General features: G+C 41.3%; 1 protein-coding gene across 1 annotated transcript in view; it reads right to left on the bottom strand.

The window, feature by feature from the left end:
* LOC122808163 (alpha-1-macroglobulin-like) overlaps positions 1–24,033 on the bottom strand; it is a 404,161-nt gene that overhangs the window by 77,176 nt on the left and 302,952 nt on the right. The window contains exon 8 of the mRNA XM_044079136.1: positions 8,715–8,789. Coding sequence (XP_043935071.1) covers positions 8,715–8,789 — 75 coding nt within the window. The remainder of the gene's footprint in view (positions 1–8,714; positions 8,790–24,033) is intronic.

The following is a 24,033-nucleotide window of genomic DNA, read 5'->3' as shown; positions in this document are numbered from 1 at the left end:
ATTAAAAGGGGTTTTGGTAAAGTAATGTAGAAGATTGGGGTTAGGATCAGGGGCAGAGTTAAAGTTAACAAATATGAGTAAGGTGGAATAGGGGAACTTCACCACTCTACTCATTCCTTACAAACTTTAACCCTAACCTTGCCACTTCCCAACCCCACCCCCAACATTACTCATCTTACCAAAAACACTTTCCCAAACAGTACCACTATTCAACGTTTGTCTGCGTATATTCTGTTCACCCCCTCAGTTTTATTTAACAAAAAGGGAAAGTAAGTGTTTGTTTTCCTTTTGTGATGGGTCTAGATTCAGGCACTTCTTTTCAATGTTTTTGCAGTTTGGGCAAGCAGAAATTGATGTAATATGCATAGGTATAGGTAACAATACTTCTGCATGTGGATGTTTAACACCATACTCATGGGTACAAAAATTAAATAATGAGACTAAACTGTATTAATGAAAATTGTACATTAGGAATGGGGTACTCAGGCGAGGAATTAGTGAAAACAGTATGTAAAAGGAAATGAAATGGAAGAGACGTATAATAATATTTACAGTTGTCTATATTATTTATTTAAAATAAGTAGAATTAAGATGCATCTGATAGGAAGAGAAATGGGGCAGGCATAAAATAACCTAATGTTTGAAACAAAGTTGATGAGAGCAGTCTATAAATGGATATGGAAAATAGAGTTCACTCAATAAAACAGAGCTTTATTACAGCAGAAGAGACTGAACTTAAAATATTATACATCTGGTGGCATATATGCGGTTTTGTTAAAGATTTTTGTTTATAATTACAGTCTGGTAAAATGTCTGATAAAAGAAATACTGCATGGAAAATATAGTATAGCTATGGAGAAACATACATTCTAAGTCAATAAAAAATCATGACATAGCAAGACAAGTAAAATAAAAAAAATGGAATCTAAGAGTTGCTGGAAACTAGACAATAAATTGTATATCTGTACAGTAAAACAAATTATAGTGCTGAAAGTTGTTTTACTTGGGAGAAATGTTCAAAAGATGCAACAGCAAACAGAAGAAGGGAAACAATTTATTTTATTTTTATTTTTTATTTTACATTTGTTAACCGGGATAGTCCGACTGGATAGAGCTCCATTTTCAGCGGAGGCCCGGGGAGAAAAGCTCCACAGTTTATTAACAATAATTAAAAGCAGAGGGATAAACAAGCAAGCATAGAACAAATGAACAAGTGAGATGTTAAAGAAGGCATTTGACATATAAATCAGTGAAACATTAAAGGCACATACAGTAGTACTAACAAAGAGATAAACAAGCAAGCATACAACAAATGTACAAGTGAGACATTAAAAAAGGCATATAGCATATAAATCAGTGAAATATTAAAGGCACATACAGTAGTACTAACAAGTATATTTACAATTTATCTAACATCATCTGTTTGTCAAGTTAATAAGCTACAACCATTCAAGTTATGTAATCCAGAAATTAGGTAATGGAAAAAGGGGAAATCTAGGGTAATTTATGTGATGCATGGACATATCCAGTTTTTAGAAAGATGACGGTTTGAGTAAGTGTTTGAAAGTTTGGGTGGAGGAGGCAGAAGTAATAGAAGTTGGGAGATTATTCCAGGCTTTTGCAGAGGTGTAGGAAAGTAGTGCTTTCCTTGCTGTGTTATTTGTCCTGGTAATATTTAGGAGAGACTTGTTAGCAGACCGAAGAGGGCGAGAGGCAGAATAGTGAGATAGTAGATGAGATAGAGCCGGAGTTTCTTCAGTGTAGGTGAGGATGCTGAAGGCTATGAGAAGTTGTTGATAGGTAAGAAGTTGTGAAAGCTCTATCCATTGTAAGTCCCTTAGAGCCTGGCAATGATGAGTTCTGTAGGGAGAGTTGTTAGCAAACCTAGAAATGTTGTTATAGCAGGCCTCAAGTTTGGTAAGATCTGTTTTTCTTGCCTGAGTTAGGATAGGTGCAGCATACAACAGAGTGGATAGAAGGTGAGTTTGAGCGAGGGTGATTCTTGCCTTGTCTGTAAGGCATTTTTTTATGTCTATAGAGAGTTCCCATTTTTTTGTTTACCTTTTTGACAGTTTGGGCTATATGGACATCAAAGAACAGATTGTTATCTATTTCTACCCCTAGGAGTTTAGTATGGCTAGTTGGAGATATGACAGTGCCATTAGAAGAGTTGATGGTGAAGGAGAGGGGGGAGTGTTTGGATTTATTAGGAGAATAATCTGAATGTTATTCATCCATTTTTCTATGGAGGTAAAGGACTCTTGGGTAGGCTTTTGTAAGGTGGTTAAGCATGGGGATGCACAGATGAGTGTTGAGTCATCTGCATACTGTATGAATGAGGCTTGTTGGGTAGCATTAGCAATGTTGTTTGTAAAGATAGAGAAGCGACGTGGACCCAGGATTGAGCCCTGTGGAACACCAATAGTTGCTGGAAGTTGGGGTGATAGAACTCCTTGCCATAGAACTGATTGTTGTCTGTTGGATAGGTAGTTTGTTAACCAGTCTATAGTGGCAGGGGCAAATGATAGGGTAGCAAGAGAATTTAAGAGTAATTGCTGCGAGACCATATCAAATGCTTTTGATAGGTCCATGTACTGGTTGACCTGATGTGTAAAAGAGACTAGAGCAGTAGTTGTACTAAGGTGAGGGCGAAAGCCATGTTGTGTGGGGGAGAGAAGGTTATTAGTAGTAAGGAATTGCATGGCTTGTGTGTGAATATATTTCTCAAGAAGTTCAGAAAGGGGAGACAAGATGGCTATGGGGCGGTAGTTGGAGAAGTCATATGAGTTTCCCCCTTGGTGGAGGGGTATGATATGAGAAACATTCCAGAGCTGCGGAACATAAGATTCCTGAATTGAATGGTTGATAAGTACGGAAATGGGGTAGGATAAGGATTCTGCAGCTATTTTAGGAAATTTGCAGGTATGTTTTCAGCTGCGAGGGTAGTTGGTTTGAGTTTTAGGAGGAGCTATTTGAAGGTGGAATTGGGAATGGGTGAGAGGGTAAAGGAGGATATAGGTTCATAGGTTGATGCTAGGCTATTGGCCCTAGGGCGTATGCAAGCCTAACCATAACAATTCCCTGGATATTTCTGCCCACAATATTTACTTCTCTGGACCCCTGTCTAGCAGGGCGACTGACATGATCCCCGGGGTGAATTTCCCTATCTCCCATCCAATCATCAAGGTTCCTTTTGAAGAGGGTCAATGAGGCACTCTGGTTGACATGTATGGGCAGTCTATTCCAGAGTATGGGGAGTCTCTGGGTCATTATGATGACAAGGTTTAGATCCCTGGAGCATGTGGCTTTGAGGGATTGGGATTTCTTTAAGTGGAGCATGTCCAACAGCTCAGGGTTTGACATGGCCTTGTATCTTAAGCAGAGATTGTCTCTGAGTAAACGATATGCCACAGAGTATAGCTGGAGTTTTTTTAGACCATCAGCATATGGCATCTGCTTTAGGCCTGTGATTCTTTTAGTGAGGTATTTCTTTGGCCATTCCAGCTGTTGCAGATGTCTTGTAAGGTACATACCAAACGGGGTATTATACTCTATAAAGGGTCTAATGAGGGATGAGTACAGTGGGACAATGACCTCCTTTTTTCTGGATGAAAAGCACTTAGTGATGAGGTGTGCCACATAGAAGGATTTCCTGACTGTTGTGGTGATGTGGTTATCGAAAGTGAGACCACTGTCCACCTGTGTCCCTAAGTCTCTCATCACACTTTTGATGTTTAGTGTCCTGCCACCTATGTGGTAATTCATGGGTACTTGTTTTTTTCCAAAGGGGATAACTATACATTTCTTGGCATTAAGCTTGAGCCCATGGCTCTGGCACCAGGCATCTGTTTCTGTAAGGTCCTTTTGTAGAATATCCACATAATTTGGGGATTCAATAATGGCTCCCAGTTTGCATTCATCTGCAAACTTTGTTAGCCAGAGTCCCTTAATGTTGGCCTGTACTTCAGAGAAGTAGATGCCAAACAAGAGTGGTCCCAGGACTGAACCCTGAGGTACTCTACTTGTCACTTGTCTGGAGCTGGATTTGGAGTCGGCTACTTTTACAGAAAGTTCTATCAGTAAGCCAGTTGGCAACCCATCGAGTGATGTAGGGATTTATGCCCAGCTTAGTAAGTTTATCTATGATTCCAGAGTGGGGGATGGTGTTGAATGCCTTGGTGAGGTCCAGATAGGCTGTGTGGACCACCTTACCCTCGTCCACAGCTCCGGAGACTGATTCGAAGAAGTCAATCAGATTCAGGAGAAAATATCGGCCCTTCACAAACCCAAACTGGGTGGGGTCCAGTGTTTGAAGGTTGCCAATGTCTTTGTTTATAAGTTCCATGATAATGTGTTCCATGCACTTGCAGATCAGGTTTGTCAGACTGATGGGACGGCAGTTCCTGGGATCCAAGGTGGATCCTCCCTTGTGGAGTGGGATAACTGTAGCTGTGCACCACTCATTGGGCACGAAGCCTGAGGTGAGGCTATGATTAAACATGACACTTAGGTGAGGTGCCTGTTCATTTTGTAGTTCATGTAGTATACAGCCTGGAATGTCATCTGGTCCCATGGATGCTGTATTCTTAGCTTTGGAGAGTGCGGTTTCTATCTGTGTGGCCGTGATTATCGGAATTTGGCAATCTTTTGGTATTGAGATGGGCTCTTTAGTGGGTGAGAGGGGGGGTGAAGTTGGCACTAAATCGAGCTGCCAGGATACTGGCAATATCCTTGGGATCAGTATATTTAATGCCATTCTGTTGTAGCTCAGAGCAGATCTGAGCATTGCCATTTAGATTCTTGACATAACTATAGAACGTGTTGGGGCTGTCTTTGGAATCTTTAGCAATTTTATTTTCGTAACTAGCTTTTGAGGAGTTTATGAGGGATCTCAGCTTCTTACTGAGGCTAGTGAGGAAGTTTTTTGCATCCTGGAATTTTTCTCTTTTCTGCAACAGTTTCTTCCTTCTGTTGTATATTTTGTTTATAGCAGGGGACCACCAGATTGGCTTCCTTTTTTGGAGAAGAGCATCTCGGTTCTATTTGGGATGGCACAATTCATGCACGAGTGGATGTGCTCGTATAGTGACTTAGTGTAGGATTCTGCAGTCTAACTTCCAGATCCCGTCTGCGTGGGTGTTGTGAAGTTTGTCACTTCTGACTTCAGTAGCATGAAGTTGGCTTTGGAGAAGTTTTTTAAGGAGGTTTCCTTACTGGGGGGTGGGGGTGGGATGTGGATGTGAAAGGTGATTTGCTTATGGTCAGACCTGACCAATGAGGGGGTGACCACTGGTGTGGAGCATCTATCTCCCATGTTGGTAATGACCAGGTCTAGGATATTGAAGCCCCTGGTGGGGCAATGGATTAGTTGATCCAGGGAGTTGGAATTTATGAATTCCAAGAACCGTTGGGAAAAGGAGTTGGTACCTGATAGTTTTCCCAATTAATGGCAGGGTAGTTGAAATCACCCAGTATCAGGGTGTGTGGTTGTATCTTAATATTTTCCAGTATGTTCAGAAATGTGTAGTGAGAATCTGGGGCATGGTGGGGGATCTGTAGCAAGCTACAATTTGGATTGCAATCTTACCTAGTGTTAGTTGCACCTGGAGAATTTCAGATGCATTGTGTTGGGCAACTAGCCTGGATGTGTGAATATCCTTGGTGAATATGGACACTCCTCCACCTTTAGTGTTTTGGTTTTGGTTTTGTGGCTGAAAAGTGTGGTAAGAATTGTAACCTGGTATTGCAGGGGTGCTCTCTGGAGCCTTGAACCAGGTCTCAGTTACTGTACAGATATCGATGTTCTCCATTTTTAGGAGTGCCTCGAGAGAGTGCATTTTGAGGTTTAGACTTCTAGCATTGAGTAGCATTACCTTCAGGTTTTGCATGCTTGTATCTTTTACGGTGGTGGTTTTATCCTTTGAACCTTGCCTAAAAAAGGCACTATAGGGGTGGCAAGAGCTTTAGCCAGTAACCTGAATTCCAGGGGTGACAGGTGCAGACCATCTCTGGCAAAGCATTGTGGTTTGTCGATCATATCTTCCCAGGCAGATATATACTGAATCCCCTTTGAATGACATCAGAAGCTTAGCCAATTGTTGAAGTCAATCATTTATTTATTTATTGTGTTTTGTGTATGTATTGGGTTTTGTGATGGGGTCAGTGAGGAGTTATTTGAGAATAGTTTTTTTAGATAGTGACTGTATGGAGTCTATAAAGTGATGATTAAATTGGGTTGGTATGTCAGAGTTGCTATCCGGGGGGGGGGGGGGTAGGAGAGGGTGTGGTTGTTTTACCAGGTTTTAAGAGGGAGTTGATGGCTTGTCAGAATTTTTGGGGGTGATTTGAGTGTTTCTTTTGTAGTCCTAGGTAATAGTTCTACTTGTCTAAATTTGTTTGTTTTTTGGATTGATTCCTGAGTTGTTGGTATCTTTGCCTATTTTGTGGAGAATTGTCTTTTTTCCATTGTTTTCAGGCTTTGTCTCTAGATGGAAAGATGTGGAACTTTGCATGGTGTTTGTATATAAAAATGCCAGCAAAAGGTAACAAAAGTCTATAACAGTATGAAAATGTCAAGTGAGAAAACTCAATGAGCTGTTAAAACTAATGCATTTTTTAACTATGAAACAATTAAGTAATTTGGGGAAAGGTACAAACATTTTAAAACTATTAGTTCAAAGAATGCTAAGTTTAGGAAATATATTGACTGGGCATTGTGATGGAAGACCTAGGCTACAAAAGGAAAGTATAAAAGAATATTGAGATGAGGATTTGGAAAGGAAGGTGTGAAGCAGTGTTACACAGTAAGACATGGAATGTAAAGGATAACAGAAATTCAATATGAGCTGTGGAAATCTGAGTAAGGATAATGACTGTATGTATAATGTTACAAAAGTGTACAAATATAAATATACACAAGATGAAACTTGTAGTGTGTAGAAGGAGCTGATACATCATCATCATCATCATCACCATCGACACACTTTTTTCCATGTTAGATATGGGGTTGGGGTGCAGTGTCAGCTGTCGCCATCTCTCTCAATTCAATGCATGGGGTTGGGGTGCAGTGTCAGCTGTCGCCATCTCTCTCAATTCAATGCCTGGGGTTGGGGTGCAGTGTCAGCTGTCGCCATCTCTCTCAATTCAGTGCCATTCTCCTACCTTCTTGGATACTCAAGGTCCTTCTCACAAAATCCATCCGCCTCCTTGCTGGACACCCTCACTTCTTCTAGTCTTCTTCCTCTCTGTTCCAAATCTTTACCAGACTGTCTTCTGCTTTTCTGCACATGTGCCCAAACCACCATAACCTGTTCTCTTTGACTTGCCTGCAACTGGAGCTACTTTGGCTACTGCTCTGATATCCTCATTTCTTTAGGTGTCCCACAGTATGCCGCCTAACACCCATCTTAGGCAATTCATCTCTTTCAACTCCAGCTTCCTTAACTGCTCTGCCTTTACTGCCCAGGTTTGTGTACCATACAGTAATACTGCTTGCACCACTGTTTTGTACACCTTACGTTTAAGCTCCTTTGGCATTCTTCTAACACAGACTACACCTTACAGTCTATGTCTCTGATTCTAGCTTTGACCTCTTCATTCAGGCTTCCCTTCTCCTCAACCACCCCACCCAGGTACTTGAAGGGTGGTAGGATGCACACTGTGGGATAGATGAAGAAATGAGGACATAAGAGCAGAAGAAAAAGTGGCTCCAATTGCAGAAAAAATCAAAGAGAACAGATTATAGTGGTTTAGGCACATGTGCAGAAAAGAAGACAGTCTGGTAAAGAAGATTTGGAACATACAGGAAGAAGATAAGAGGGAACAAAGATATCCAGCAAAGTGGTGGGTGCATTGTGTGAAACAAGATCTGCAACAGTCAGCTATGAGTGTCAAAGTAAGCAAGAGTGTGACACTGAATTGAGACAGATGGTAACAGTTAACATGATACCCTGACCCCATGTAGAAAATAGGAAAAAGGGGGCTGCTGCTGCTGCTGCTGCTGCTGATGATGATGTCACCAATTCTGCCGACATCCCTCACTGCCTTCTGAAAACTCCCTCTCACCACAATTCCAACACTGCTTCTAGCCTGTACTTCTCCTGTCAGTGAATGTAGAAATTCTCAGATCTCATTTGGCAGATTGATTTGGTTTTAGTCAGTAGGGCTATCCTAGGTAACCTAAGCTGGGTCTGGACACTTGCCGGCCAGTACCTTATTGACCCAGGGCTGCTAAGCCTTATGGCGGGCACGCACTGATGTGCAATCTGTGATCCATGTTCTCCTGTTTTGAGTATACTGTACACCAGAGAAGATGCCTAAATTGCTTGGTCTGTACAACTCTACTCCCTATAGTGCACCATGTAGAGTTTGTGCTGTTGCCCACACCTCTATTCATTGGTGAGTTTGAGATGGAAACACTCAGCATGTTTTTGGAGGTAGGAAGAACTCCACAGAGACACAGGGAGAACATGCAAACTCTAAACAGGCAGTGATTGGAGATCAAGATTGAACCTTGCACCTTGTGGATGGGAGGCAAAGACCTTAACCATTATGCCAACTGTTGTCAAGGATGAATAAATAATGGGAATAACTGATAAACAGAAATGTGAGAAGATTAAAATCTGAACAAAGTTTAAAAATGTGTACTACTTATGGGTCAACAGACAGCTAATACATGCACTGCTTAGTTTATTAACAATTAGCACAATACTTACAGGAGCATATTTTGGTACTTCCAGAAGTGCAGCAACAATATATGCAGATAAAGAGATATCATTATCAACTCCACCCTGAAAAAAAAAGAACAATATAATAAGTTTACCCAAACGATTTCTACTTTGTCATTTGTTCATTTTTCTGATGCATTGTATTGACCCGTTTTGTACATGGTGAGATAGAGGCAGAGAGAAATAAGAAAAGACGAAGGTAAAAAAAGCAAGAAAAGAAAATAGCAGATTGTGAAAAAGAGAACAAGGCTTATTAATGCTTAAGATTTAATCTTACAACAAACAGAAACACCCTCAAAGCAAACAGAATCTTCACTGTGTAATATCTTAAAACTCCTCTGAAAGAGATCCATGGGATACATGCAATTGACTCCTTCAGAACATCCATGTGTTCCAGCTCCACTTTTGAGTACTCATTGACCTTTTACATTTTCAAAGTCTTTAATGAGACATTCAGGCCTTTAAACCCAAACCACTTATGTTACACTTATGAGACCATCGAAAGTGCAAAATGCCATGTGTGCAGCTAGTGAGATTTGGTTTTAAGGGCCTAAGAACAACATTAAAGACTCTTAAAAAGTGAAAAGTCAATGAAAATTCAAAAGCCTTAGAACTGGAACACTTGTATGAAAAGGTCTCCTTTAAAGTACCAGAACAGTAAAAAGGAACCAAGCCAAGAACCAAACACTGCCCAAAAGTCACAGGACACGGATATCACCAATGAAGTAGAAAAAACTGTTGTTAGTTAAGAACTTTATTACAACTAAAAAACAATAAATTAAGTGCTTTCGCTCGGTCAATACTGAGCTTCTTCAGAACAAACCATTTGTAATTCCATTCACAATCATTAAATAGTAGTAAAAGTCACATGGCCCCTCTAACCTCACCCCCTTTTAAAGTTAAACCATGTCATATTGAATGTGGACATTTGGAATGTGCATGGTTGTTAATAAATAATAATGGTTCGTTTAAATCTAAAACCCAACTTGTGCATAAACAATAAACACCATCATGACCTACACAATTGCATTTTTGCTCCCAAAATCAAGCTGTCATCATCACAAAATGCAATTGTGTAGGTCATGATGATGTTTATTGTTTATGCACAAGTTGGGTTTTAGATTTAAACTAACCATTATTATTTATTAACAACCATGCACATTCCAAATGTCCACATTCAACATGACATGGTTTAACTATAAAAGGGGGTGAGATTAGAGGGGCCATGTGACTTTTACTACTATTTAATGATTGTGAATGGAATTACAAATGGTTTGTTCTGAAGAAGCTCAGTATTGACCGAGCGAAAGCGCTTAATTTATTGTTTTTTAGTTGAAATAAAATTCTTGACTACCAACAGTTTTCTCTACTTCATTGGTGATATCCGGGTCCTGTGGCTTTTGGGCAGTGTTTGCTCTTTTAAAGTACATTTAAGGCATTAAACAGTGAATATTCTAGTTTATCTGGGGTCTTTCTGTTTGTTTTTGGCTTTTTGGCTCATCTATGTTTCTTAGGTCCTAAAGTCTGATATTCTGATGAAAGAGAATTCCAATAAGTGTAATGGCTTTACATGTATGAATCGAGTGTACATATCATGTGACATACACACTTGTTCATTTCAGTTACTGGGAAGCCCTGGCAGGGAGCAAAATGTTATTTCTGGTAAAGATTTCATAAGTAATTTTCTTTAGTGCATTTGCTGAAACTGAATTATTAAGCAGAAATTCATAAACATCAGATTTAATGCAAAAAAAATCAACTTAAAATATAATAAAAATGTATGGTGAAGGGCTTAACTCTCAGTACTCTGTTTATTATAGATTAATAAATCTAGTCAAATGTCAGCTTGGTACTGGTGAGTCAAAATTCTGGATAATGAAAGTTGCAGAGTCAGGTATATATATATATATATATATATCTATATATATATATATATATATATGTGTGTGTGTGTGTGTGTGTGTGTGTGTGTGTGTGTGTGTGTGTGTGTGTGTGTGTGTAAATATATATATATATATATATATATATATATATATATATATATATATATATATATATATATATATATATATATATATATATATGTATATATATGTATAGATATATATATATATATATATATATATATATATATATATATATATATAGTTATATGTATGTATGGGTCTACTTCAGCAGACTGAAAGTTCACTTACCTGACTTTCAGACAGCTGAGACGAAAAGGCCAACAACCGCAGAACATCAACATCCTGGAACACTGACTTCTCACTCCAGGTAAGTAACCACTTAGCCACCCCGTTGAACTTTGCCCCTTACCCCTGTGGCAGTGTGATCACAGAGTTGGTATATTTAGTTAGTGGAGTGAGTTTATTTTTCTTCGGATTTACTATTTTTTCAGGATGGCCAATTGGTTACTTACCTGGAGTGGGATGTCAGTGTTCTGTGGTTGTCGGCCTTTTCGTCTTGGCTATCTGAAAGTCGGGTAACTGGGATGTCATCAATCTGACTTGGAGTCAGCTACTTTCACATTGTGGGTTCTATCTATCTTTGAGCCAGTTTGCAACCCACCTTGTGATATAGGGGTTGATGCCTAGCTTAGTGAGTTTTTCTATGATTTTCTATGATTCCTAAGTGGAGAATGGTATCAAAGGCCTTGGCCAGATCAAGGTAGGCTGTATGAACCAGCTTGCCTTCATCCACAGCTCTGGTGACTGACTCAAAGAAGTCAATCAAGTTGAGCAGGAATGATATACCCTTCACAAAACCAAACTGTGTGGGATCCAGAGTTTGGAGATTCCCTATATCCTTGTTTATTAGGTCCATGAAGATGCATTCTAGAGCTTTGCATATCAGACTTGTCAGGCTAATGGGGTGATAGCTCCTAGGGTCTGCAGTCACTCCTCTTTTGTGGAGAGGGATGACTGTAGCAGTGCACTATTCGGTAGGGACAAAGCCTGAGGTGAGGCTGGGATTGAACAGAGCATACAGGTGAGGTGCCAGTTCACTCTGTAGTTCATGTAGAACACAGCCAGGGATATTGTCAGGTCTCATAGAAGCTGTATTCTTGGCCTTGGACAGTGCTGTTTTAGCCTGTGCAGCAGTAATACTGGATGCCTGGCAATCTAATGGTATTGTGATTGGTCCTTTTCGGGGGGAAGAGAGGGGGTAAGATTAGCACTGAATCTGTCAGCCAGTATACTGGCAATATCTGTTGGCTTGGAATTGGAGGTACCATTGTGCAGTAGCTCAAAGCAAATCTGGGTATTGCAGTGGAGATTCTTTACATAACTGTAGAAGGCCTTGTGGTTGTCTTTACTATCTGCTGCAATTCCTTTTTCATGATTAGCTTTAGAGGATTTGATGAGGGATCTCACCTTTTTGTTGAGTCTGATAAGGGAGTATTTCCAGTCTTGGGACTTCACCTTATTCTGCATTAGTTTCCTCCTTCTGTTGTAGAGCTTGTTTATGGCAGGGGACCACCAGATTGGCTTCCTTTTTTTGGAGAAGAGTATCTTGGTTCTACTGGGTATGGCAAGATCCATGCATTTGTGTACATGTCCGTACAGTGCACTGGTGTATATTTCATTAGTCATGCAACTATTCTCCATTTGCATGGGTGCCGGGAAGTTAGCCACCTCTGTTCTTAGGAGCCCAAAGTTAGCTTTGGAGAAGTTTTTCATGGTAGTTACCACTGCGGGGGGTGAGGGGTGGGAGGGATGTGGATTTCCAAGGTGATTAGTTTGTGGTCGGATATAACCAGGGAGGAGCTGACTACTGGTGTAGAGCAACGGTCGCCCATGTTAGTAATGACCAGGTCAAGGATGCTACTACCTGTAGTGGGAGTAAGAAAGAGCTGGTCCAGAGCACTGGAATTAATGAATTCCAGGAAATGTTGTGCAAGAGTATTGGTACATGAGTAGTTTTCTCAGTTAATGGAGAGGTAGTTGAAGTCGCCCAGTATGAGAGTGTTAGGTTGAACCCTAATATTCTCCAGAGTGCTTAGGAATGTGGAAATGATTGTCTTGGGACATGGTTGGGGACCTATAACAGGCTATGACCTGAATCGCTGTCTTACCCATTGCTAGCTGCACCTGATGTATCGCTGATGCACTATTTTCGGATACCAGTCTGGTAGGTGTGAGCATCCTTTATGAATATGGAAACACCACCACCTTTGGTGCTTTGGTCCAAGTTCTGGGGCCGAAATGTGTGGAATGAGTTATAGCCTGGTAGTGCAGGGGTGCTTTCTGCTGCCTTGAACCAGGTCTCTGTTACAGCACAAATGTTGATGTTCTCCATTTTAAGGAGTGCTTTGAGTGAGTGCATTTTGAGATTTAGACTTCTAGAATTGAGCAGCATAACCTTCAGATTGCATTTGTTTGTAACTGTTACGGTGGTAATTTGGTCTTTGTAACACCACCTAAAATGGCACTGTAGGGGTGGGAAGAGCCTTGGCCACTATCCGGAAGCCCAGGGGTGACAGATGCAGGCCATCTCTGGCAAAGCATCGAGGTCTGTCAATTATGTCATCACAGGCAGACAGATACTGGATCCCCTTAGAATGACACTATATACTTAGCCAATTGTTGAAATCAATCATTTTCTGCTTGTATTGTTGTATCATTCTGGGTGATGGTAGGATGCTGCTCAGGGCTATGGTCATACATGCCTGGGCTACATAATCCAAGAGCTCCTCCATGTCTTTTTTCATGTAGTCCAGGGAGGTAAGTCTCAGGTCATTCACACCCACATGTACAATGACAGAGTCATATTTGTAACTGTTGTTGAGGGACCTAAGTGCATGTTTTATGTGGTGGATCCCGGCACCTGACAGGCAGCTGACTGTTACTTTCTCCTTACTCAGCCTAGTGAGTGGGACATCAGTGTGCCTCATTATCAAGCCACCTATAACTAGTGTACTGGGCATGCTGTTTTGCCTTAGGGGCTTTGAATGAGTGGCACACTGTTTAGGACAGTTATATGTCTCATGTTTAGTGTTGTGTTGTGGTGGTCGAGTGAGTTTCTGCCTTGGCAGTCTCTGCTGTTTGGGTAGATATTTACTGAGAGCCACCGCGTAGGTGGGTGTGTGGTTTGTGTTTTTCTGTGAAGGCAGTGCTGGTGTATGTTCTGGAGGGCTATGTGTTCTATGTGGTGTGGTGCAAGTGTTGACCTTCACCTTTTGACCAGCTTTCTGGTCTTGGCTGGAGAGTGCGTGGCTTCCAATTTGGATATATAAATGCATCTCTCACAAATCTGAGTAAAAGGAAAGGGTTGTCGGTGTACATGAGGCAGTTGCTACATTGCCTCAAGATGCCCAAGTTCACCAGGTTAAGAGGAGAAAGCACAGGGAACTGACCTAAAGACATGCCTGGAGGGGAGGGCATTAATGATAAGTACTGAAGCTGTTTCTTTGTAGAATGTTTAGTGCTGGTAGCACTTTTGTGTGCTACAATAATTGCTACAAGAAGTCTGGTATGGTAAAGTGCTAGACTAATAAGCTAGTAAAAGTGCAGGAGAGGAGAGAACTAACAGATCTAAGAGAAAATTTGAAGAGCAGACTTTGGCACTTCTCAGAGGCTTGCAAACAGTCCTGGATACAGCAAATCTGTAACTGGCAGCAACAAAGAAATGACAAAAAAACTCATTTAATCCACAATAACACCGTGAAGGCTGGAAATACCTCAAAACTACAAACTTTAATAAAAGACAATAAAGTGAAGCGCTTTCATCCGGTAGCTTTACCGGACTTCATCAGACAACTTTTACAACCAAATTCACAGTTTTAAAAACACAAAAAAAGAATTAATTAATTAGCTGCACCTAATGACAAAATACTGACGTCACTAGATGCTAAGTATACTGAAAATACACACTATAAACTAAACTACTAAGCAATCCTTCACTAATTGTTTTTCATTTTAGTTTAAATTATGTTAAAATATATAAATATTATAATTAAAACTACACATATACAAGTCCTTTCCTAAACACTAGTTCGTTATACTATAAAAAAGTAATAATGTAATGTAAAATGTTGCTATAATATATAAAATGTCTGTATTGTTTACTGTGGTCACACTTAAGTAACTTGGCTTATTACACCTTGTATACAAATACTGCACATATATATAAAAAAATTGTACATATATGAAAAGGGGGGGGGGTGTAGTGGAGAAAAAACACACCCAAAAGGTTCCATCTAACAAAAGTTTTTTTCATCTATCTAATAAGACTTCTCAACTTTAATATACTTGAAATTGACACAACCTCGTTAAGCCCCAGCCACCTACTAGCATCTAAATGCAATTGCCACAATACCTCATTTTTCTCAAGTAATAAACTAATGAACCCACCTCTGTCATCCCTTACTATCTGGTCAATGACTCTAAACTTAAACATATGACCCTGGTTACATGTTGCATGTCTAGCTACAGCATTCTCATTTTTAGCTTTAGTCATACTAAAGGTATGTTCATATACTGTCTCCCTTAATTCATTGGTTCATTAATGGGTTCATTAGTTTATTACTTGAGAAACATGAGGTACTGTGGCAATTGCATTTAGATGCTAGTAGGTGGCCAGGGCTTAATGAGGTTGTGTCCATTTCAAGTATATTAAAGTTGAGAAGTCTTATTAGATAGATGAAAAAAAACTTTTGTTAGATGGAACCTTTTGGGTGTGTTTTTTCTCCCCCCAAACCCCCCCTTTTCGTATATGTACAGTTTTTTTTATATATGTGCAGTATTTGTATACAAGGTGTAATAAGCCAAGTTACTTAAGTGTTACCACAGTAAACAGTACAGACGTTTTATATATTGTAGCAACATTTTGCATTACATTATTACTTTCTTATAGTATAATGAACTAGTGGTTAGGAAAGGACTTGTTTTTGTGTAGTTTTAATTATAATATTTATAGATTTTAACATAATTTAAAGTAAAATGAAAAACAATTAGTGAAGGATTGCTTAGTAGTTTAGTTTATAGTGTGTATTTTCAGGATACTTAGCATCTAGTGATGTCAGTATTTTGTGACTGGGTACAGCTAATTAATTAATTAGGTTTGTGTGTTTTTAAACTGTGAATTTGGTTGTAAAAGTTGTCTGATGAAGTCCGGTGAATCTACTGGATGAAAAGCACTTAACGTTATTGTCTTTTATTAAAGGTTTTAGTTTCAAAGTATTTCGAGCCTTTGTGGTGTTTTATTGTGGATTAAATCTGTATCTGGACTAGACTAGTTACAGGAAATGCGGGTAACAAGCGCAACGTGGGCTGTTAAACCAGAAAGTTGAAAGAAATAGAAAAACTGCCCAAATGGCCAATAAACTACAACTTCTGGGCCAGAAAGCACTCCTCTTGTGGTAGACAGGCTACTTAGTGCTTATCACTCCCACTGACAAGCTAGAAGACTTCCCTCTGACACAGGGGGGCTTGGGGAGGCTCGGAAGCTTACAAGCAGTGCTGGATACAGCAAATCTGTACTTGGATTAGACTAGTTACAGGAAATGTGGGAAACAAGAGCAAATTCAGGCTTTTACATCAGAAAATTGAAGGAGATGGAAAAAAGTGCTCAGCCAATAAACTACAATTTCTGGGCCAGAAACCACTCCTCTTGTGGTAGATAGGCTACCTAGTGCTTACCGCTCCCACTGATAAGCTAGAACTTAGGCTTCCCTCAAAACAAAAAGGCTTGGGGGGCTCAGAAGCTTACAAACAGCCCTGGATACAACAAAACTGTATCTGGACTATACTAGCTACAGGAAAGGCTGGAAACAAGTGCAAACATGGGCTTTTAGACCAGAAAGTTGAAAGAGATAGAAAAACTGCCCAAACAGCCAATAAAAAAGAAGTTATGTACTCACCAAAACATTCCATGTTTGTTGTCCATCTCACCGTTCATTCTTACAATGATGGGTTCGGAGCATTTGGCCAAATGCATAGCTGAAAGTTTCAAAACTGGCTTGTGGTAAGTAGGTATCCCACAATGCAGTGGTGTAATTCCCCAGATCTTGTTTGCTGCTACTACTGAATGAAATGTAAACTATATATATATATATAATATATATATATATATATATGGGTCTCCTTCTAATGACCGAAACGCCGATTCACCGACAGTGAAATAACCGACACGAAACGACCGACAACGCAGTTGACCGACACGCTCGAATCCCGACAGACGGAAGACCGACAAGGGAATGTGTAAGCGCGACCTGGTAAGTATGCGATAGTGAGGGATTTAGGAGTAGGGAGCGGACAGGTAAGTGTGCAATACTCAGGGATGTAGGGTTAGGGTGTGTGATAGGTGAGTGTGCGGTAGTGTCGGAGCTTGGGGTTCGGAGTGTGTAAGTGAGTTAGGGTTAGGGTGCAGGTAGGGAGAGTGTGTAGTGTCGGAGCTTGGGGTTCGGGGTGTGTAAGTGAGTTAGGGTTAGGGTGCAGGTAGGAGAGTGTGTAGTGTCGGAGCTTGGGGTTCGGGGTGTGTAAGTGAGTTAGGGTTAGGGTGCAGGTAGGAGAGTGTGTAGTGTCGGACCTTAGGGTTAGGGTTTGGGTTAGGGCTAGTGGATATGTGTTGTAGTGTACTGTGTTGTTTACGTGTAGTGTGTCGGTGTTATTGTGTTCGGTGTTTCGCGTTGTCGGGTTTGTGCGTTGTCGGTTTTCTGGCGTCGGTGATTTCACTGTCGGCGAATCGGCGTTTCGGTCATTAGAAGTAGACCCATATATATATATATATATATATATATATATATATATATAAAATATATACTATACCCAATAGAAGGAGAAACAGACTGAAACAAAGAACTCCTGAAGATAGTAAAAACATCTACCAGGTCTACAAGGAGTCTTTGGCAAGGGGATGGAGGGAGAGTTCATAAGAATGAATGGCAAGATGGACAACAAACATGGAACGTTATGGTGAGCACATAACTTCTTTATGTCGTGTTGTCCTATCTCACCTTCATTCTTACAATGATGGGACAGCATCCCTAGCACCTTTTCCTTGGGTGGTTCACGAGAGTACACCTTTAAGCACCGTGGAACCAAAGGATGCCCTGTCCCTGGAGGCCAAATCCACTTTGTAATGCGTGATAAAAGTATGAGAAGTGATCCAAGTAGCTTCTGCACAAATATTATCCACAGGAATTCTGGCTTGAAAGCCAATGATCTAGTGGAATGAGCCTTCACTTTGAGAAGTAAATCTCTGTGATTATTGGTATAGATGAATGTAATACAATTAGAGAGTCAATTGGAAAGAGTAGTGTTAGAAACTAAGCTACCATTTTTTGCATCAGAGAAGGATACGAATATCTGGTCAGATTTTCTAAAATCTTTGGTCCTATGCAAATAGAATCTGAGTTGTCTATGCACGTCTTGTTGATGTAATTTGTATTCTGCCTTGTTGCTATGATTAGGAAAGAACACTGGAAGCTCTATAGATTGATTTATGTTATTTGGAGAAGAAACTTTGGGTAAGAAAGATGAATTAGTTCGCAAGGATACTCTATCCTTATGAAAAAAAAATATATGGCGGTTTAATAGAAAGAGATTGCAACTCTAATACTCTTCTAGCAGATGTTATAGCCACCAGAAACAAGGTCTTCCAGGAAAGGAACTTGAGGTCTGAATATTATGAGGGCTCAAAAGGAGGTAACGTCAAGTGAGACAGAACAAAATATAAATCCCAAGGAGAAAGGGGTTCCTTAAAGGGAGGTCTTAATAACGATGCATATTTTAAGAAGGCTCTACACAACCTGTGTGACATTAAGTTGGAGACAGAATCACCAATGTGGAAATTTGATATTGCAGTGTGTTGAAGCCTGATGGTTGCTGCAGCTAAACCTTGCTGGAAGAGTTCCGCCAAAAATTCCAAAATAGAATGGATGGGTGCAGAAAAAGGATCAATGTTCCTGTTTTGAGCCCAAAAAGAAAACCTTTTCCATTTGCTAGAATACAGTTTTCTAGTGGAAGCTTTGTTAAGATATGTTTAACTGTAGGAGTGAAATTGTGAAGCCTGACTAAGTTGGGAAGTGGAGCAGCCAAGCTGTCAATTTTAGGGTGTGAAGAGAAGGATGAAGTGCCCCTGACATATGTGTCAGCAGGTCTGGAACTGGGTCCAGAGTCCAAGGCTTCTCTTGAAGATGAGGCCAAAGGAAGGGGAACAAACTTGGTGAGGCCAGTAAGAAGCAATGAGAATTATCCTGCTTCCCAAGTACTGTGCTTTCTGAATGACTCTAGGTATGAGAGGAAATGGAGGAAAAGAATACAGAAGTCCCGAGGGCCAATCGTGAGCAAGTGCATCTCTCTGTGTCTCCCCAGAGGGGGGATTAGGGTAAAGTAGTTGCTGTACTTGGCATGCATGGGAGTGGCAAAAAGATTGCAGCAAGGCAGACCCCATGTTCAGAAAATAATTTCCACTACATTCTGATTGAGAGACCACTCGTGAGGCATTAAAACTGCCTGCTCAGCTTATCTGCTATCACATTGGTCTTCCCTGGAATGTGCATTGCTATTAGAAAGCACTGGGAAGAAACTGACTATTGCTAAACTCTTTGGGCCTCTCGACAAAGGGGGTAAGATTTGGTTCCCCCCTGCTTATTTATGCACCAAACCACAGACATATTGTCTGAATGTATCGCAATTGTCCCTAGAAGGAGAGAGTCGTGAAGTGCTTGCAACGCAAGAAGCACTGCTCTCATCTCTAAGACATTTATATGCAAGTGAGCCTCATATTCTTGCCGTGTACCTTGGACTGCTCTTCCCAAATAATGCTCCCCCACCCTATCTGGGAAGCATCCATGGTCACCGTAGCTATGGGTTGTTGTGGAACAAAGGGTCTCCCTATCGTCACATGAGTCGAGTGTATCCACCATCTTATGTCGTTCTTGCATGATTCCATTATTCTGATCAGGTGAGACATAGGAAGCTCTTGAAGTGACCATTGGGAGAACAACAGCTATTGAAGGATCCTCATCTGCATTCTAGCAAGAGGGACCAATGTTACTGTGGAAGAAATTGTTCCTAGTAATCTTAGAATTATCTTTGCTTTCATTTTGGTCTTGAGAAGGGGATAAATTATCTGCTGTCTGAGTACTACAACTCTTTCTGTTGGAAGACGTGTTACCATAGAGGCAGTGTCTAGATCTGTGCCTATAAATACAATATGTTGACATGGCAACAAGGCAGATTTTTGAAAGTTGACTGTAATACCCAGCTGATTGCAAATGTCCAAAGTTAGATCCCTGGCTTGTTGAAGTAGATGATTGGTTGTGGCAGATAGGAGCCAGTCATCTAGACAGGGAAACACTCGGAATCCTAGATGCCTCTGGTGAGCCATGAGTACTGCCATGCATTTGGTGAACACTCTGGGGGCTGTAGTGAGACCAAAGGGTGCAGCTCAGAACTGGTAATGACTAGCTCCTAGCCAGAAGCGTAAGTACCTTCTCGATGTCCTGTCCATTTTTATGTGGTAGTAAGCATCTTAAAGGTCTATTGAGCACATCCAATCGTCTTTCCCTAAAAAGGGAAGTATAGACTGCAGTGTCTCCATGCGGAACTTTGACTTCTTGACAGACTGATTTAATTTGCTTAGGTCTATTATGGGCCTTCAGTCCCCTGTTCTTTTTGGCACCAAAAAGAATCTTGAGTAAGTTTCAAATCCTATTTGGTTTGCGGGGACTTCTTGGATGACTCTTTTGTGCAGCAACTTTTGAATCTCTATAGTTGCTTGCTCCCTTAGATTGGGTGGAACATCTGGGATTGTTCTGGTCTGTGGAACAGGATTGGAAAATGGAATGGAGTATCCTCTGGATATTATTTGTAGTACCCATTTGTCTCTTGTGATAGTTTGCCAGGCTTCTTGGTACATGGATAAATGTCCTCCAACTGCTTCCAGTGTAGAGCAGTCGGGCCTCCTTTCAGGAGTGCTGAAAAGGGCATCCATGAAAGGAATCATGGTCACCCTGTTTCTGCGGGCCCCCTCTGCCTCTGGGGTGGTATCTACCATTACTGCCTCCCCCTCTGCCCCTGGGGAAGGAATCACCACGTGCATCCTGGAAAACTCTCTGGGATTTTTTGAACCACATTTTCCCACTCTTCTGGCCATTAGGATTATGTCTTGAAGGTACGGAAAAATGCACTTCAATGGCAGAGAGAGTTTTTCCTTCCTGCTCACATCGGGTTAGAGTGTCTTTTACTTTGGGTCCAAAGAGTGAGGAGCCATCAAAAGGGGCATTAGTAAAAGTAGACTTAAAGGACTCCACAAAATTGCACAAGCACATCCAGGAGTGTCTCCTAAGGGAAACTCCGGAACCCGCAGCCTTGCTCACTACATCTGCTGTGTAGGATAACAGCCTCATGGAGGAGTTGACGATAGAATTTAAGATGGACAGCTGGGAGGAGACCTTCTCATTCACCCCCGCAGCTAATGTACCTTGTAGAGCATCTCCTAGCTCTTTTAGCAGATCACTTTGTAGCTTTGTAAAGTGAGATAGGTAGTACAGAGATCGAAGTGAAAATGTCGCTGATGAAAAGACACGCTTCCTGTATCTGTCCATCATTTGAGAATCTTTATTCGGAGGATAAATAGATGAGGAAGTCTCGGAAAGTTCCTTCTTGGTGACTGCTGTCACCACCATAGCATCTACAGGTACCCCCTTAGTGAGGAAAACCTTTCCTGAAGGAGCTGACAAGAATTTGTTTGGCCTACGAGGTACTGGTTCCATTCTGTCAGGTGACTCCCACGCCTTTCGACTGACCAGGTCCATTAGCTCATCGAAAGGCAGAGACATGCAGGAGGCTGAAGGTTGAGATCCAAAAGCCTTCAGGTACACTGACTCTTCATCAGAAGGGGTGGTGGCCTGCCAGCGGCCTCTCTGCTTTAGTATCTCTAGAATATCTGCAAATAAGATACCATCAGAGGACGACCTTGGGGATCCTTCCGACTCATCAAACTCAGTGTCTAAAGTGATGGAGTCATCTGGGGAGTCTACATGCTTCTTCTTGCAAGTTCTCCTCCGAGGTGGCTCCTCAGAAGGATATTCTGGGGAGGTCTCGGAGGAGAGGGGTTCGCCTATTGGGGGATCCTGAGGCACTGGATCTCTGCTGTCCTGTGGAATGGGTGGTGCCAAGACAGTAGCCGGTGCCTTGGGCGGATCAGTGCTAGTATCTTTCTGTGGCACTGAATGGGTAGACAACACACTCCTCATCAGCTCAAAGGTGGATCCCACTGGCTCCGAAGACTCGCTCAGCTCCTAGGAGACAGAGGAAGGCACCAGAACCAGCGAGATCAGACCTCAGGTCAATGTCGGAGCCAAGCTAACCAGGGCCGAAGCTCTGAGGGTTAGGATCAGCACCAAAGAAGATTGGGGCTGAGAATCCCCCTGGGGACGACCGGGGAACCCCAGCTCCCAGACTCTCCGGACGGCACCAACAGAGTCAGAGCAGAAGTCGGCTTCATGAACACCAAAGGGGTTCTCAGAATCGATGGATCCACAGTAGGCAGTACCAAGCACTCTGGCACTGAAGGTACAGCTTGGCTCAGAGGAGGAACAACAGTGGGTACAATTGGTAGGCTCTGAGACCAAATGGGTGGGAGCTGAGAATAATTTAGTTAGCACTGGTGACTTCAAGAGTCTGCACACCACCAGTTCTACGTCATCGTCCGATATGCTCCTAGTGGACCTGGAAGATAGGGATGGAGAGTGAGACCTGTGCAGAAATGGAGATCTGAGTGTCAGAGAAACCAGTGAAATATCCATGGACCAGCTCTGAGAAGAGGTATCTTGTGGCTTCAAGGACTTTGGAGATGAAGAACCAGGCTTATCAATTAGTATGACCTCCAACTGTTTTGAGGACTGTGGAGCCAAGGAGGTAGTGGCCTTAGAGATTTTTGGTACCTTTTTTCTAGCGGCTCTGACTGAGCCTATATTGCAGGTGAATGTCTCTTCTGGGATTATTCCTTTTTGGAAGAAGGAGAAGGAGAAGAAGAAGAAGAAGAACTATGGATAGCTTCCTCAAAAATTGACATTAAGCCCCCTTTAGTTTGTTTCTCCTTTCTTGAAGTACCTATTCACTGAAAGAATGACAAAAGGTACAATCTTCTTGTAGATGAATTGCCCCAAGGCAATAAACACATATAACATGTTCATCAGTGATGGACATTTTTTGTGAGCACTTCTGGCATTTTTTAAAGTCATAAGGCTTATGTTCCCACTCTTTTGGGTCTTTGGACATAATAAAGATAAGACCACAAAAGCAACAACAAGAAAATGTAAACTATATAACTATAGAACTATTAAAGCTACACTGAATATTAACTCTGGGAAATACGAAGGAGACAGACAAGCAGGGAGAAAAATAGGGCCTCTAACTCAAATGGCCCTATTTCGCAGACAAGACAACAAACTAACTACAAGCCCTCTAACTTAAATGGGTGAAGAGGTCGCTAACTTAAATGAGCTACTAATAAACTAGACAGACAGAAATTAAAACCACTACAAGGGATACAGTTAGGCCTACAAAGCAATGGCCAAAAGCTGCACCAAAGGGGATAAAACTATAACTATTTAAATGTAATGCAATAAAAGGCACAACAATTTAAATATAATTAAATACTAAGCTATCTATTATAAAATAGAACAGTATAGAGGAAATATAAAAGAAAATTTCTCACAACTTAGCCACGGCCAAGATGAGCACATCCAACCTTGTAAAGTGGCAAATGAAATCTGGGGAATTACACCACTGCATTGTGAAATACCTACTTGCCATGAGCCAGGTTTGAGACTTTCAGCTATGTTTTCAGCCAATTTGGAGCCAAGAATCGGTTCTGAGCCTATCATTGTAAGAATGAAGGTGAGATAGGACAACATAACATCTACAATTTTTGGACCAGAAGCCACTCTTGTGGAAGATAGGCTACCTAGTGCTTACCACTCCCACTGACAAGCTAGAAGGCTTCCCTCTGACACAGAGAGGCTTGGGGGGCTCAGCAGCTTACAAACAGTCCTAGATACAGCATATCTGTATTTGGACTATACTAGTTATTGGAAAGGTGGGAAACAAGTGCAAAAGCAGGCTTTTAAACCAGAAATTTTAAGGAGTTGGAAACAAGTGCTCAAACAGCCAATAAACTACAATTTATCGGCCAGAAACCACTCCTCTTGTGGTAGATAGGCTACCTAGTGCTTACCACTCCCACTGATAAGCTAGAAGGCTTCCCTCAAAACAGAAAGGTTGGGGAGCTCAGAAGCTTACAAACAGTCCTGGATATAGCAAATCTGCATCTGGACTAGACTAGTTACAGGCAA

The sequence above is a fragment of the Protopterus annectens genome, chromosome 8.part0 (assembly GCF_019279795.1).
Source record: "Protopterus annectens isolate FY-2018-M chromosome 8.part0, PAN1.0, whole genome shotgun sequence".
Taxonomy (NCBI): domain Eukaryota; kingdom Metazoa; phylum Chordata; order Ceratodontiformes; family Protopteridae; genus Protopterus; species Protopterus annectens.
This window is presented reverse-complemented; position numbering and strand designations above follow the sequence as displayed.